Source organism: Lissotriton vulgaris, chromosome 2_1 (assembly GCF_964263255.1).
Source record: "Lissotriton vulgaris chromosome 2_1, aLisVul1.2, whole genome shotgun sequence".
NCBI lineage: Eukaryota > Metazoa > Chordata > Amphibia > Caudata > Salamandridae > Lissotriton > Lissotriton vulgaris.
This window is the reverse complement of record NC_141687.1, coordinates 1414218840-1414233442: the sequence shown is the minus strand read 5'-3', so window position 1 is coordinate 1414233442 and position 14603 is coordinate 1414218840. Positions and strand designations below refer to the sequence as shown.

The following is a 14603-nucleotide window of genomic DNA, read 5'->3' as shown; positions in this document are numbered from 1 at the left end:
TTATTGAACTTTGCACAACACCAGTTTTGTTCACATATTACATACATTGTAAGTGTATAGCTTCCCTGTGGTGTGACAAATCTGTAGCACAGTAAATGGGTGCGCTATATGGCCCAACTTCGACATATCCTGCAGTTTGTTGAGTGCCCCCGGCACCCTGGAGTATACTGGTGGTTCCTAGCATGCAGGATCGGCCAATGCAGGTAAGACAGGTGGGGCAGTGTAGGGGGGATTCAACAGATGATGAGGAGGGAAAATGAAATAAATAATTACATTTCCCTCGTTTGTCGACTCCACCCCCCATATCGCCCCACAGCTCTTACATGCACAGGCAGCTTCTGGTAACATGGTTTATTTTTAGTACTGTGATTTGGATAGCATCTTACAGGTGGCAAGGGGCTCTTCTTCCCACCACAATCAACCCTCATGATCTGCTGAACAGGACAGATCCACAGTGTTGCAATTGACAGCTGAAGAGTCTCCTATCTCAGGGAACAGGTACTCTACCTAGTTCGAAGTCCGCTTCTTCTACAGGAGTGGCTGCAAAGTCTCCCCGCTTCTCCGGCTGTGTAGTGACAGACTCAGTTTTCCCGCTGTGTGCTGGGCTAGATGATGTGAGACTGCAACAAGAACAAGCAACACAGTGTTATACATATGTGGTAACCCTGATGTTAAAATAATATAGATTAATAGATTTTAGAAGTTCTGAGAGTTTGAATGAACTAACTGAAGGCAACCTCTGTATAAAACTATGCGTCAAATCTCTCTTGGCAGCAGCCGCGGCCCGTGCAGGTAAGAGCATGGGGCGGGATTTTGATGGACCATGACGAGGGAAAATTAATTATTTATTTAATTTTACCTCGTCATCTTATGTTGAAATCTCCCCCGCCCCCGCCCCCCGCAGCCGGTCCCACCGCCCCACGTTCTTATCTGCACGGGCCGCGGCTGCTTGGCAGCATAAGCAAAGCATTGTGGGCAGAATTAAATCTGTGCTATTCTGTTAACTATTGGGTTTAACATTATTTCTGAGTTTACAATCATTTTCTGTTATTCATATATGGAGTGTTTTAGAACAGTGGTTCTTAACCTGGGTTCGCAAAGCCTATTCAGGGGGTCAGCGACTGCTTAGAAAAACAAATATCCTTAACGGATTAATGGAATGTATATAAACAACCAAAATGTAAAATAAAAAAATTGAAACCGATCTGTAAATCTGAAGGAGTTTCAAATTGAAATCTAAAAATTAAGCTAGTGTCCTTAGATTGATTAGTAGGAACCGTGCAATTGCATCAAACAGAATACAGTATGGACGATGAGTGACCTCAACTGAATTTAGAAAAGCTCCAACCTCCTCATTAAAATTAAAATGTTAATGTTTTTATATTTGTTTATGACTTAAGTAAAGTATTTAATAATTAGTGTATTTCTTTGATAAGTGCTTGTTTCTGTACTGTTTGTGTATTATTTTGCAGTTCAAATTATTGAAAATATGAGGCTGGGGTCCTTGGATCCCAGTAATGACTCGGGGCCTGATTAAGAGTTTGGCGGTGTGAGAGTGGGCCACCAGTTGCCGCCCCACTCCCACACGGCCAAACAGGGCTGCCACATTCCAGATTACAAGTATTAACATGGTCTGGCAGGTGGGCGGCATAGCGGTCCTGCTACATTGCAGTTTAAAAGCCCATATGTGAGCCTTAAACTGCACCACCACGGAACCAACAGTACACTCCTACACGACATGGACTGTTTAGTCCATGCTGTGAAGGAATGGAATACATGCACACAGGGGGGCACACCGTGTGCCCCCCTGCATGCACTCCTGTGCACAGGGTCAAGAAGGGGTCATGTTGGCCCCTCTTTCTTTCGACACTGCCAGCAGTTTCATGGAGTAAGAACCTCCATGAGACCGCTGGCAGTGAGGAAAGTTGTAACATGTTTGGCAGTGCCACAGGCCACCACCAAGAATATTGCGACCCTCAGACCGCAGCGGCACCGCCGGGGATCTCTGATCTCCGACGGTTGTGGCAGGGCCATAGCGTCAGACCGCCCAAGTTGCAATCCAGTGGTCAAACTGCTGTTGCAGCAGTGGCCTGACCGCCACTGCGAGTTTAGTGGTAAACTCATATTCAGGCCCTCAGTAGGGGTCTGAGGGTTCCAATAATGATTCAATAGGTGTCCTTGGGTTCCAGTAATGATTAAGTGGGATGGGGGGGGGGGGGGGGGGTCCACAGAAGTCAAAAGGTTAAGAAATGCTGATTTAGAACATTCATCACAATTAAAGTATGCCATTAATCGAAATTATTTAAATAAATATTTATATAATTATTGAAAAATGTAATATGGTTATGAATATTGTAGGAAGGTAGGATCTTTCTAGTACGGTTACCCCCACTGTTTGCCTGGTGGCAGTGTGTTTTGACTGAAGTCTACTGGGATCATACAAATCAAGACCCCAGCTACTGTTTCTGCTCCCGTAAATTGGCCTTGGTAAGTACTTTGGTACATCCACAATCGGCTACTGGTGTACCCTTGTAAGTCCCTAGTATATGGTACTGAGGTATCCAGGGCATAGGTACATCAGGGGACTCCAATGGGCTGCAGCATGTATGTGCCTTCCGTGGAAGTCTACTTAAACTCTCACTACAGGCCTGATATTGCAGCCTGTGTGAGATGGTGCTTGCACCTCTCACTGCAGATATGTCTTCTTATATCGAGGTCACTGCACTTAAAACCTTTAAGTCACCCCTATGGCAGGCCATTCAGTCCTGAGGGCAGGGTGCTTAGATACAAGTGTGTGGGTGCGCCTGCATGAGCAGGACACCCCTACAAACCCTGGAGTCGATTCTCCAGGCTTTGTAAGTGCGGTTAGCCATCTTAAAATATATAGTGGAAATAGGACATTACAAGGTGTCTAACTATTTAATGGCTACACCAAAACTGATCAAGATTGGTATCAAACATGTTGTAACCATACCCAAACACTGATTACAGTGCTGGAAGTATGATCCCATGTACTGGGGGGGCTCCTTAGGGGACCCCAGAACTCCAGGTAACAGCCTTTCAGGGTCTGCCAGCAAGCTAGTGCTGCTGCCGACCACAGACACAATTCTGTCCTCCTGGTGCTGAGCTGAGCTCAAGCAGGGGAAGGCAGAACAATGGGTTTCCTGCAATGGGGAGGTGTGACCACCTCCCAGACAGGACTTAGTGTTTTCGGCTGGGGTCCGGGCACTTTCCTGCGCCTCCAGACTGCATTGAAGGGCACATTTGGTGCCAGTTCAGAAACCCTTAGTTCCCGGTCTGGTGCATAACTGGACAGGGGAGTACACTCCCTCTGTCCAGCCCCTCCTCTGGGAGGGACCCCTGAGTCGTCCCAACCCTTTTTACAGGGTACGTAAGGGCTAACCTGCAGGTGAGTCCTCAGATTCATCATGGAACAAAAGTCATCTCTGAAACCCAGCCACTCTTCGACTGAAGGACACTTGGACTTTGTTGGACTTCAACTGGAACCAATACTGCACAAAGGAAGACTCCTGCTGCTCCTGGTCTCGCTGTTCTTCAAGCCTTCTGCCTCGCCTGTGTCTGTGCTTCATCCATGTTCTCCAGAAGACCTGTGGGTATCATGGACATCAAAAGTAATCTCCCTTGGAGTGAAGGTGTCACTCCCCTGCATCTGCAGGCACAGCAACAAAGCTGACCAGTCTCCTATGCCTATCGTCCTAGGGACTTCTCGAGGCCCAGCAACACAGGTGGTGGCTCTGCAGCTCTCAAGAGGTCTGACCTGTCTTCTCTGCAATTTTGAGGACTGTATCCCTCGTCGGAGCCGCTGGAACCAATCCCCTGTGCACTAATTCGACTTGCTCTTGCCAAGGCTTATTGGCTCTGCACTCAATAGATCTTCGGGTAACAAGAAGCTCCAGCCTCCAGAACATCATTCCTTGAAGATCGGCATCCTCACTGCATACCTTGCACTGTGGATCTCCATCTTTTGTGAGCTGCCTGAGGTCATTTTGCGACTACTGTGCCTTTGGTCTGGGGGTTCTCTTGAGGGTCTTCCTTTGCTTCAGCGGGGTCCTGTGCTTGCTCAGGCTTGGTCTGACTATCGTACATTTGGTGAGTCCTTAGGACCTTGTCAGTCCCAAAGTTTGCCTCTTTTCGCTTTCCACGCCAGTTGCGCTACCAAGGCTTGTTGGTGCTCCCGGACATGACCACCTAGACACCGACATCTAATGTGAGAAAGCTTATGCACAACTCCTAGAATTCCTCGGCATTGCCTGATCCTCACAGCTTCAGCGATAAGGTAATCGTCTTCACTCCTGAACAAACTGACATCTGTGGACATTGTGCTTCGGTACCTCCTGGTCAATTCCGAGTTGCATAGAATCCGTCCCCTCTGCTTGCAGCTTCTCCTCTTCAAGAATCCACCCTGGGATTCCACAGGACTTCTTTATACGCTGCTCCAGGGGGCATTTTCTTTGAAGTCTTCCATTGTCATCAATGGCAAGTTCGGACATCACTTCACCCCATGAACCCGGCTTCCCTGGTGCAGGTAACCTGGTTCCTGGGGCATCCATGGGTGGGCTGGACCTCCAACGTCCCATCTTCTAAAGGGTTTCATCTGGTTTCTCTGGGAAGGGTCCTTCTTGTTTAAAACTGCAACCGCTACTTCTTCATTGACTTCCATTGGGCACACAGCTGTGCTTCCACTTTGCACAATGCCTCCGTGGGGATGCTAGGTACTTACTTTGGGTGGGTCCATGGTCCCCCTGCTCCTTTGAGTCTTCTGGTCCAAGTCCCATTCTTCCTTGTAGTTTGCATTCCACTTTCTTAGTATATGGATTGGTTTCCCCCTGGAGACCAGTTTATTTTTTTGGTGCTTACCTGATTATTTTGACGTATTCTTGTGCGTATTGTTGATAGCTCCAGATAGGAGATATACCAATGGGTTAGTGATTGTGTTGCATAATAAATTGAGTTATTTTTATAAACATGGCGTGGCTCTTTTTCATCTAATCTACACTGTCGTTTAAATGTGGTAAAACAAGCTGCTTTACACTCTATCGAGATAAGCCTGAAGGCTGCTCTCCACAGCTACCACTTTGATGGCTTTCTATGCTTATCAAAGATCATAAAATCATCATAAGGGTTGCCTGGATTATTGCTAGGTGCATCACTCCATAGAGTGTGCACCATATACTAAGCCAGCCAGCTACATTGGTGTGCAGAGGTTGGGATTAACACCTGCACTGTTTTACCACTTAATATAAGGGAAGGTTATATAAAAAACATCACTAGATAGGCACATATGAAATAATTTGATAAAGTAAGGTCCACTGTACTATATTGGTTTTGTCTGTCAAGGATCTTAGCCCAACCCTGTGTCCAATCTTTGGAAGTTTAGTTCACTAGGGTAGGCAGGTGACTTACACCACACTACATCTAGTATCATGTCTCAGATTGGTTAGTCAAGTGAGGCTCAATCCTCTGGGTACAGTGGTCTTAAGATTCAGGAACTCAAGACCCTGTGTGAATCTAGGAAACTTAAGACAGGCAGCATTCCAACAAAGAGCAGCTCTTAGAGATGCTCCTGCAGGATTACCTCCAAAATCCTGATAGGTCAGATGGGCAGGATAACTTGGGTATGGGTGGTGATACTACAGAAGATGAGCCAGGGGTATCCAACACCCATGACCCTGCTACTGAGCATATCCAGGAGGAGTCTAAAGACCCCTACTGGAAAAGTCTAGTCCCCCAGGGGAGAGGAGCTGGCCTAACGGGTAACCGGGTTCGAGTCTCGGCAACGACGCTCAACATCCTGTGATTCTGGGCAAATCACTTAATCTCCCTGTGCCTAACAAACATGAATGTGTCCTCATGTAATGCAACTGGTGCTCGTGTAAAGCGCTCTGATACCCAATAACCTTGGGACAAATTTGCGCTATATAAAACTCTGTAAAAAAAAGTTCTAGTGACAGAGAGGGAGGCCCTCGAGGTAGGTCCCCCTTTATTCCTCCTGGGAAGGTACACAGGGCTCAGGGGAGGTCCAGGTCCTCCTCAGTTAATTCAACCTCCTCTGCCCCTTTAATAGGGTCTCTAGCATGAGGGAGGATTCTTTAGAAACCCAAACTTGAGAGAACCAAGCTCAGAAACAAGAAAGAGCAGTTGGCCTTAGGCAAAGAGACCCTACATGTTTAGAGAGCAAGGAAGAATTTAGGATTAGAATTCCACGATGGCAGCATTAGTGAACCTAGAGTTAGGGAACACTATTGTGACATTAGAAACTTAAGCAAGATAGTCCCTTCTTACCAGAAGGTTAATGCCATCCATAAATGGATTACTGCTTTAGAGAGGGTCTGTAAAGTTCAGAAGGCTCCTCTGGGCAGTGGGCAGCTATCCAGTAGCTCTTCTTTGCTAACAAAGGCAGAGAAAAACTCTTGACTGTAAAGGAAGAAGGTGCAGACAATTACAAAGTCTTGAAGAGTGCCCTCATAGATGAGTTTGGGTTAACCATTGAACAATGCAGGGTTATGTTTAGAGACACACAGAAGGCACATACTCAAGACTGGGTACGCCCCTTTGCTGGGGCAGCTGTTGCGCTATACAAATGGAAGTAACATAACATAACATAACACATAACATAGTGCTATTAAGGCTCTGGAAGTGTGGCTTAATGAAAGTAATGTGAATGATTATGGAGGACTGTACAATTTACTAGTGAGGGAGCACATCAGCAACTTCACCAGTACCTGGTAGAATCAGATCTGGCCTCTTCCCAAGAATTGGGAAATAAGGGAGACAAATGGGTTTGTACTAGCGAGAAACAAGTCTCATGGGGGTGGTGACCAGAAGAAGCAAGCTTCTTCTAAGGTCCAAGAGAAAGGTGGGGAGAAATATATAGAAAAGAACGAGTCTTCTGAAGGTCCCCAAAAATCTTTCTTTGAGGGCGGGTCCTAATCCTCTTCCTCCTCTAACAAGAAACCTTGGTGCTATTTACAGCCTGGGGGTCCTCTTGAGGGTCTTTCCTTTGCTTCAGTGGGCTCCCCTGCTTGCTCGGGCCTGCCGGACTGTCCTGCACTTGGCGAGTCCCTTAAACGTTGCTGGTCCAAAGGTTTGCATCTTTTCACTTTCCACACTAGTTGCAGATACCAAGGATTGTCCGTGCTCCTGCTGGATACCGACCACCTAGACACTGACATCCGATGTGGGACAGCTTGTGCACGTCTCCTGGTCTTCCTCAGTGTCGCCTGGTCCTCACACCTGCAGCGACAAAGTCACGTCCTCACTCATGAACCTCCTGCCTTGGTAGGCATTGTGCTTTTGTGCCTCCTGGTCACCTCCGAGTGGCATAGACACTGTCCTCTCTACTTGCAGGTTCTCCTTCACTATATACTAAGCCAGCATCATACGTATATTCATTTATTTATTCAATCCCTTCTTTGCAACATGGATTTTCCCATCTTTCTAACACTCCCAGTAAAATAGAAATGTGGTCTGCCACTTCTGTTGTACTAAGCGGGAAGTAGTTTTCTTTTTAATATGGCGCCTGTTTGTTTCTAACGTGAGATGATAATTTCTTTGTTTTCTCAATGAATTCAAAATTGAAAAGTAATTTATGACGGTGAATAGTGTACTCTGCCACTTACTACAGAGCACTCAAGTCACCCAGCCCCCTGTTAGTAGCTCGTCCTGACCATATTTATATTTTTATTTTTGAATACTGGGAATTTTTTTATCCCAGAATTGAAATAAAATTCTTGGGCTGGATTATGCACGAAGGGAACAGAGAAACGTGAGAGCTCTGTTGCTGTAAATGTACACAGCAGTGCTACAAGCGAGCAGTACAATCAACTGGTGTCTTTGTCTTTATATATTATCCATAGTTAAATTAACCAGGATGTTTATCCATCTTTCCATTAACCACTCCTTTTAGGCATCTATACAATACAAGGGTGCATTCATTTTTGGGTGCAAAACGCTCGACATCTCATCAATAACTTGGTATTTAATTATACAAACGCTGTGGTAAAATGTGTAAATTTCTAGTAATAGAATTCAGGAGAATTTCCCCTCTGACTTTTTGCAGATGGAGGGCAGGGCCTATGGTAATTTAAAGTTTAAACCAAGTTACGGGTTAGTCAATCTGTGTCCATTAGTTTGACAAGCATTCATTATCCAATATACTGAAGCAAAATCACTACATGGGACTAAACATTCTACAATCTAAGAAGGCCACTTATACCTGCCACAGGCTTGATCACAATAAGGTAATCTAGTATAACTTGAGAATGCAAACTCACAATTTGAATAAAATCACAAAATGTGGATATATATCAACGTTAGGTAAAGAGGTATCTGACTTGCGAAAGAGCAATCGAGTCTTCCCTTGGCATAGCAGCATTCATTTTTATATAAATGCATTTTCCCCTCCAGAGGTATGATAGAAGACTAAAGAGTTATTGTAGCGAAGACCGCTAAACTGTAGTGTATGAAACTTTCACATTTGTAAAGAAACCTTGTAATTGCAGCTTTTAAATACTAACAATGCAGGTTCGAGTGTTTCCTACATGAGCCCTGGGCACGTCATACACAGTTTCATTTTTTAGTTCATCGTATACGATGAATCAACACAAATAAACAACCTAATACAACTTTATTGACTTTCAAAATCTGAAAAAGCCACATAAGAGAATCAAGAATTTGAAACAAGGAGCCTAAAACATACACACTTTCATAGATGGACCCTTCATTGAGGAATGAGAAGAGGTCTCACAAACACAAACGCCTGCTATGACCAGCCAAGATGTCTTAAGTTCGTATCATGGGGTTCAAGAGACCCTTATGAGGCCGATTGGTATAGTCAGTGATGTAGGTGGATTATGGGAGGGTGGTCAGAAGTTCACCCTGCGTTTCTAGCACCTACCCATCGCCGCTGGAACCGGGTGGATGGAGTATGTGCTAGGACTTCCGGTTTATATGGTTTGAACAGAATACCTCTCATTGGTTCTCTGCCATGGTGGCCATCTTAGCATGTCCAAAACGGCGAAAAGTACGTAGTATGTACATTTAGAGACTTTCTGGGTTTTTAATCATAAGGTAATGGGCGGTTCAGATACAGACAAATAGAGGTAAAGCCATTTAATAAACCCTTGTATTTCTTTGTCGTAATTACGACAAAAAAGTTTAATAATAAAACACTAGCTTGCGTTTTTTTGTAAAAAAGATATAGTGAGTAATATTAGGACTTCAAGTATATTCGTGTCGTTATTGCCATATCAGTAGATTTTTATAATCCAGGATTATTTCGGGCAGTGTTCTTGCATCTAAAAGCCTAGATGGAATGGTAAAAAACGTGTCGGCCATCTTGGAATGGCGAAGTTAGTGTAAGGAAGTTTGTCCACCTACAAGGTACAGATGGTGGTGGCTATCACTGTGTTTTGATTTACTAATCTTAAGTATATCTTCGGGCTTTCTTTTACTGGGTTGTGGTCTCTCATGATATTCAAGGATGGAGTAAGGTTTCATCTAGCATATCAATTAGAGAGTGGTCCAAGGTATGTCCTCATTCAGACCATTACTATCACTAGATAATCTATGAATCCACCGCTGTTCTTTGTAGAACAGTCCTTCTTTGGAGACATATGGGCAAGCTTCTAGGATGAGCCATTGGAGTGAGTCCGGAGTGTGATTTCTTTCTAAGAAATGCTTGCACATTTTCGTGTTGTTCTTTTTGCATCTGAAGTTACTGCGAAGTTCAGAAATTCTGGTCTTAATATTGCGTGTCGTCATGCCAATATAGTATAACTTACATGGCATATGATCAAGTAAATGCAGTTAGTACTATTACAATTTGTATGACCTCTCATTTCCCATTTGAAGGATTCAGATAAGGTGATGCTTTTGTACTTTTTGGTGAATGGGCATGCCGCGCAACTTCCGCAAGGGTAGTGGCCGGTTAATGGTGGTAGATTCCAGAGAGTATTTTGTCTGTTAGGTTCATTTCTGGTCTTAGGTCTAGTGTGGATCAAGATGTCTTTTATGTTTTTAGACCTTTTGAAGGCAAACCTTGGTTGGTCAATGTTTAAGGTACCAGTATTGAGTATGGACCAATGGCGTTTCACTATTTTTCTTATCTGATTAGATTTTGGAGTGAATGTGGTCACACATGTCATTGGTTGGGCAGCTGTGGGATTAGTTTCTCTTAGTTCTATTAAACTCTCCCTATTATTATTCTGTGCCCTCTTCATGCTTCTTTTTATGTCTCTAGTTGGGTACCCTCTTTCTCTCAAATTCCTAGACAATATAGCAGACTCCGTTTTGTAATTAGCCATAGTGCTACAATTGCGTCGTATTCTTAGGAATTGTCCAAATGGAAGGTTGGATCGCAGGGCCTTTGGGTGATGGCTGGTATAATGTAACAGGCTGTTGCGGTCTGTGCTTTTCTTGAATAGAGTCGTGCTAAGGGATCCTCCTTCAATACTTATTTTCAGATCAAGGAATGCTATTTGGTTGTCAGAAGCTGTGATGGTTAGGTAAGGATTCAGGCTGTTGATCCACCCATAGAACTCATTATATGAATCTTTGTTTCCTGTCCAAAAGATCAGGATATCATCTATGTAACGTCTCCATAGCCTGATATTCTCATAGTAAGGGTTTGTTAATGAGGATATGTGGTTTTCCTCGAAGCTGGCCATATACAGGCATGCTATGCTAGGGGCTACTGTACTCCCCATGCAAGTGCCCTGTATCTGATGGTAGTAGGTACCCTTGAATTCGAAGAAGTTCTCAGTGAGAACTTTTTCAGCGCATTCCATGATAAAGGGAATGGTTGTGGCAGACGTCCATTCAGTTTTCTCAAGTGCCGCCTCCATAACATCTAGGGAGGCCCTCTGTGGGATGTTGGTATAGAGGGCCTCAACATCTAGGGTTATGAGAAAGTCAATGTGCTGTGCCTCATTATAGTCTTGTAACAGGCGTAGTAGGTCTGTTGTGTCCTGGTCCTGAAGAATCGCTAGATAAACTCTCTGTAGCGAGAAACTTGTTAACCTGACTATAATAACCCTTGGATCAGAGTTGGAAACATTACTTTCCACCACTCTCCTCCAGGCTAATCGTTTTTAATCAAAGCAGTGGCCTTTCTGAATAAAGTACTCTTGGTACCACTAGCTTTATTTTAACCCACCATTTCCACGTCTACCACCTGTATCTGGCCCCATACCCGCACTTCATCTATACGGCAGTTGGAAAAAGATCTCCGCCAAAGAGCCCCTCTTTGAGGTGTTGCCCGTTTGGTATTGCACCGCCGACCCAACGAGGAGCAGGCCCAAATGATGAAGCATGACACCTGAAAGGGTGTGTGATGGCATTAAATCCAACAAAATGGATTCCCAGGGTGAACTTCTGACCACCTTCCCATAATCCACCTACATCACTGACTATACCAATCTTTCTTTCGGTAGGAACAGCACGACAACTCTTTGCATAGACATACCTTTAGGGAACGTCGTGACTGGACCTTCTGTTCTCCTTAGAACAGTAACTGCCCTCAACTCCTTCTCCTTGATACCTAACCCTTATGAGGCCAACACAAATTCTCAGCAAATATCTGCAATTCACAACAGAAGCTCTTAATTTATAAGCTGTTATAAAAGTAACTTCGTCCTCTGACCCACAAATTACTGCAAAAAGAACATATGTGAGGACATGAATTGAATACAATAAATTTAGAAGTCGAACCACAGTTAAACAGGGAACTTACCGTATGACCTTTGAAATAAGAGATGTCCATTCCAAATCCCAAATTCTTAAGAGACTGTAGTACGGGATAAATTAAACTTACGCGAGCTGTCACTCAATACTTTTGATACTGTTGACCAAACTATCTTTGCCAAAATGCATGCCTTGGGGAATGGTTTCAATGTAAGATTTCGATAGGTCTTTTGAACAGCGACTTCATCACTTAGGGTGCAGAGGTATGTACAGTTCTCGATTATCATCCTCATATTGGTCTTCCAATTGTACACTTACATACAGTGGCAGCTCCTACAAATGGGCACAAGGGCATTGAGCCACCAAACCAGTATGCCTCACTTTGCAAGCCATTGCTTATGTATTACAGCTTTTTCAACAAACTCGCTAATCATTTTTGTTGTAAATAAGTTGGTGATAGATGACAGGATACTTCTAGTTGATTACATGTAGATTTATGATAGGACACTGCTGAGTACAAATTCCAATTCCTGATTTTAATGTAAAACAGCACGAAGTTAAGAGGCTTCCAAATCCCAACGTTTCTGCTCTGGACGAGCCTTGATCACGGGAAGTGGTCTCTGATTTCAAACGGAGTCCAGGTGATTTCTCTTCTTACAGAGTGCGCACAGGGAAAGATATCAGCAATTGAAATAGTGACTAGCGCCATCGTTTCCAATGGTGTGAATGACATGCTGCGCAGCCACTTTTAATAAATACTGTTTTCCCTGAGCACAAAATATCAGGTAAGCTTCAAACACAGTTCGTTTTTTAAATTTCACAATTTCAGGTCAGGTCAGGCTCCAACACGTAAATCCATCCATATTGCCCCGCAAAACAAGCCTGGACCTTAAAGGGCGGCCGGTCCAGGCTTGTTTTGCGGGGCAATATGGATGGATTTACGTGTTGGAGCCTGACCTGCATGCCCCCCTGAGAGTGCTTTCACAGTGAGTGGCGAGTTTGGGAGCAGAAGGAGTTTCTCCGCTATTGCAGGTTGGAGTGACTTTTCAAAAGAAATTGTGAAATTGAAAAAACAAACTGTGTTTGAAGCTTACCTGATATTTTGTGCTCAGGGAAAACATTATTTATTAAAAGTGGCTGCGCAGCATGTCATTCACACCATTGGAAACGACGGTGCTAGTCACTATTTCAATTGCTGATATCTTTCCCTGTGCGCACTCTGCATGAATTTACGGCCCACTTAGATAAGAAGAGAAATCACCTGGGCTCCGTTTGAAATCAGAGACTACTTCCCATGATCAAGACTCGTCCAGAGCAGAAACGTTGTGATTTGGAAGCCTCTGACCTTCGTGCTGTTTTACATTAAAATCAGTTGAATTGGAACCTAACCAGTGTCGGTGCACCTCCTTTGATGTTGAAAGGAGGGTTTATTTGGATATATATATATATATATATATATATATATATATATATATATATATATATATATATATATATATATATATATATATATATATATATATATAAGTTCCACACCTCCTCCGAGGTTGCCGGGACTCCAGGCCAGCGGTGCACCCCAGGGTCGGAGGTTGCCCTGTCTTTCAATAAACAGTTTCCCAAAGCACAACAGATGCTGATGCACTCCACTCCAAAGATGTTTTACCACTCCATGGTTGTGTTTGCAAAAAAAGCGGGTTTATTTAATACATGATTTTCAGCCTGGTATATCAAGAATGATGGAAAAAACACCCAACGCGTTTCGACGAAGAGCTCATCTTGCTCACGGGTGCAAGACAAGCTCTTCGTCGAAACGCTTACTAGCCAGAGCGGTTTCATCAACAGAGGCCCTACAATGTCACGCCTGGTTTAGGACGACTGACTTTTCTGGGGATGTCCAGTCCTCTCACTCATGGAGATGCCCTTTGATGGCTCCCATTTCTTCAGAAGCTAGGCAGATTTGGCACTGGCACTTTCTAAGGACAGCAGGGCTACAGCCAGGTCATTGAGCCTTTCTATGGACCCTGTGGTTCGAACTTTTCCACTCCTTCCCCTTGAGACTGAAGGGGAAGGAGTGGAAAAGTTCGAACCACAGTAGACTTCGAGTACCAGCGTGGAGCACGGCCACGCATTTTGCGCCGAAACCCGACGACAGAGCCCGATTCATTGGGGACAGAATCCTTAGCAATCACGCACTACGGCACAGCACCTCCCTCTCCACCTTCTTTTGGAATACAATTGTCTGCAATCACGGTTGGAGCCATGACCCAACAATAGAGTTACTTTTTGGTCCTGAGGAGAACCCTGGCACTCTCAGGGTTCGAAACGCGTCGACCGACCCGGTCCCGGGTCACCCCTTTGAATTTGCATTGAAATGGTCTCGACAACCGACTGAAAGACTATTTGCTTTCTTTTTTCAACTTCTACGAACAATTGTAAAAAGTGTAAAAACGACAAAAAAAGACTCTTTATGTTTTGTATATATAGGTTCTTTTTGACACCGGGACCAGTATGGATGTGGTATAGTATGAATGGATGGCCAAGAATGTGTTGTTTGTGAGTTTGTTTGATTTATTGTACATACCAAATTGCCTTTTTCATGTTTGTATATAAATGTATATAAAAAAACCCCTTTGTATTCCCATGCACAAAACGAAAAATGACTAAAAACTAAAATAGTCTTCAGAAAAATTAAAAGCAAAGTTGCAATGTATAAAGCAAGTGTCCATGCTATTCTTCATGTATGCTTTTTTCATTCATTTTGTTTTGAAAAATTAGTTTCTCAGCACTGGCAAGTGTGTTGTTTCTTCAGTTTAGATTGGCTCAGCCTTGCTGAGTGTAGGAGTCAAGACCCTTTTTGTTGTCTAACTAGTTGGCCTGCAGCACAGGTTGTGATACCCACA

General features: G+C 43.9%; 1 protein-coding gene across 5 annotated transcripts in view; it reads right to left on the bottom strand.

Moving 5' to 3' along the window:
- Nucleotides 1–14603, bottom strand: part of DIXDC1 (DIX domain containing 1) — a 493171-nt gene that overhangs the window by 67333 nt on the left and 411235 nt on the right. For all 5 annotated transcript variants that reach the window (XM_086957178.1, XM_086957181.1, XM_086957179.1 and 2 more), the window contains one exon: nt 508–620. In XM_086957178.1, coding sequence (XP_086813304.1) covers nt 508–620 — 113 coding nt within the window. The remainder of the gene's footprint in view (nt 1–507; nt 621–14603) is intronic.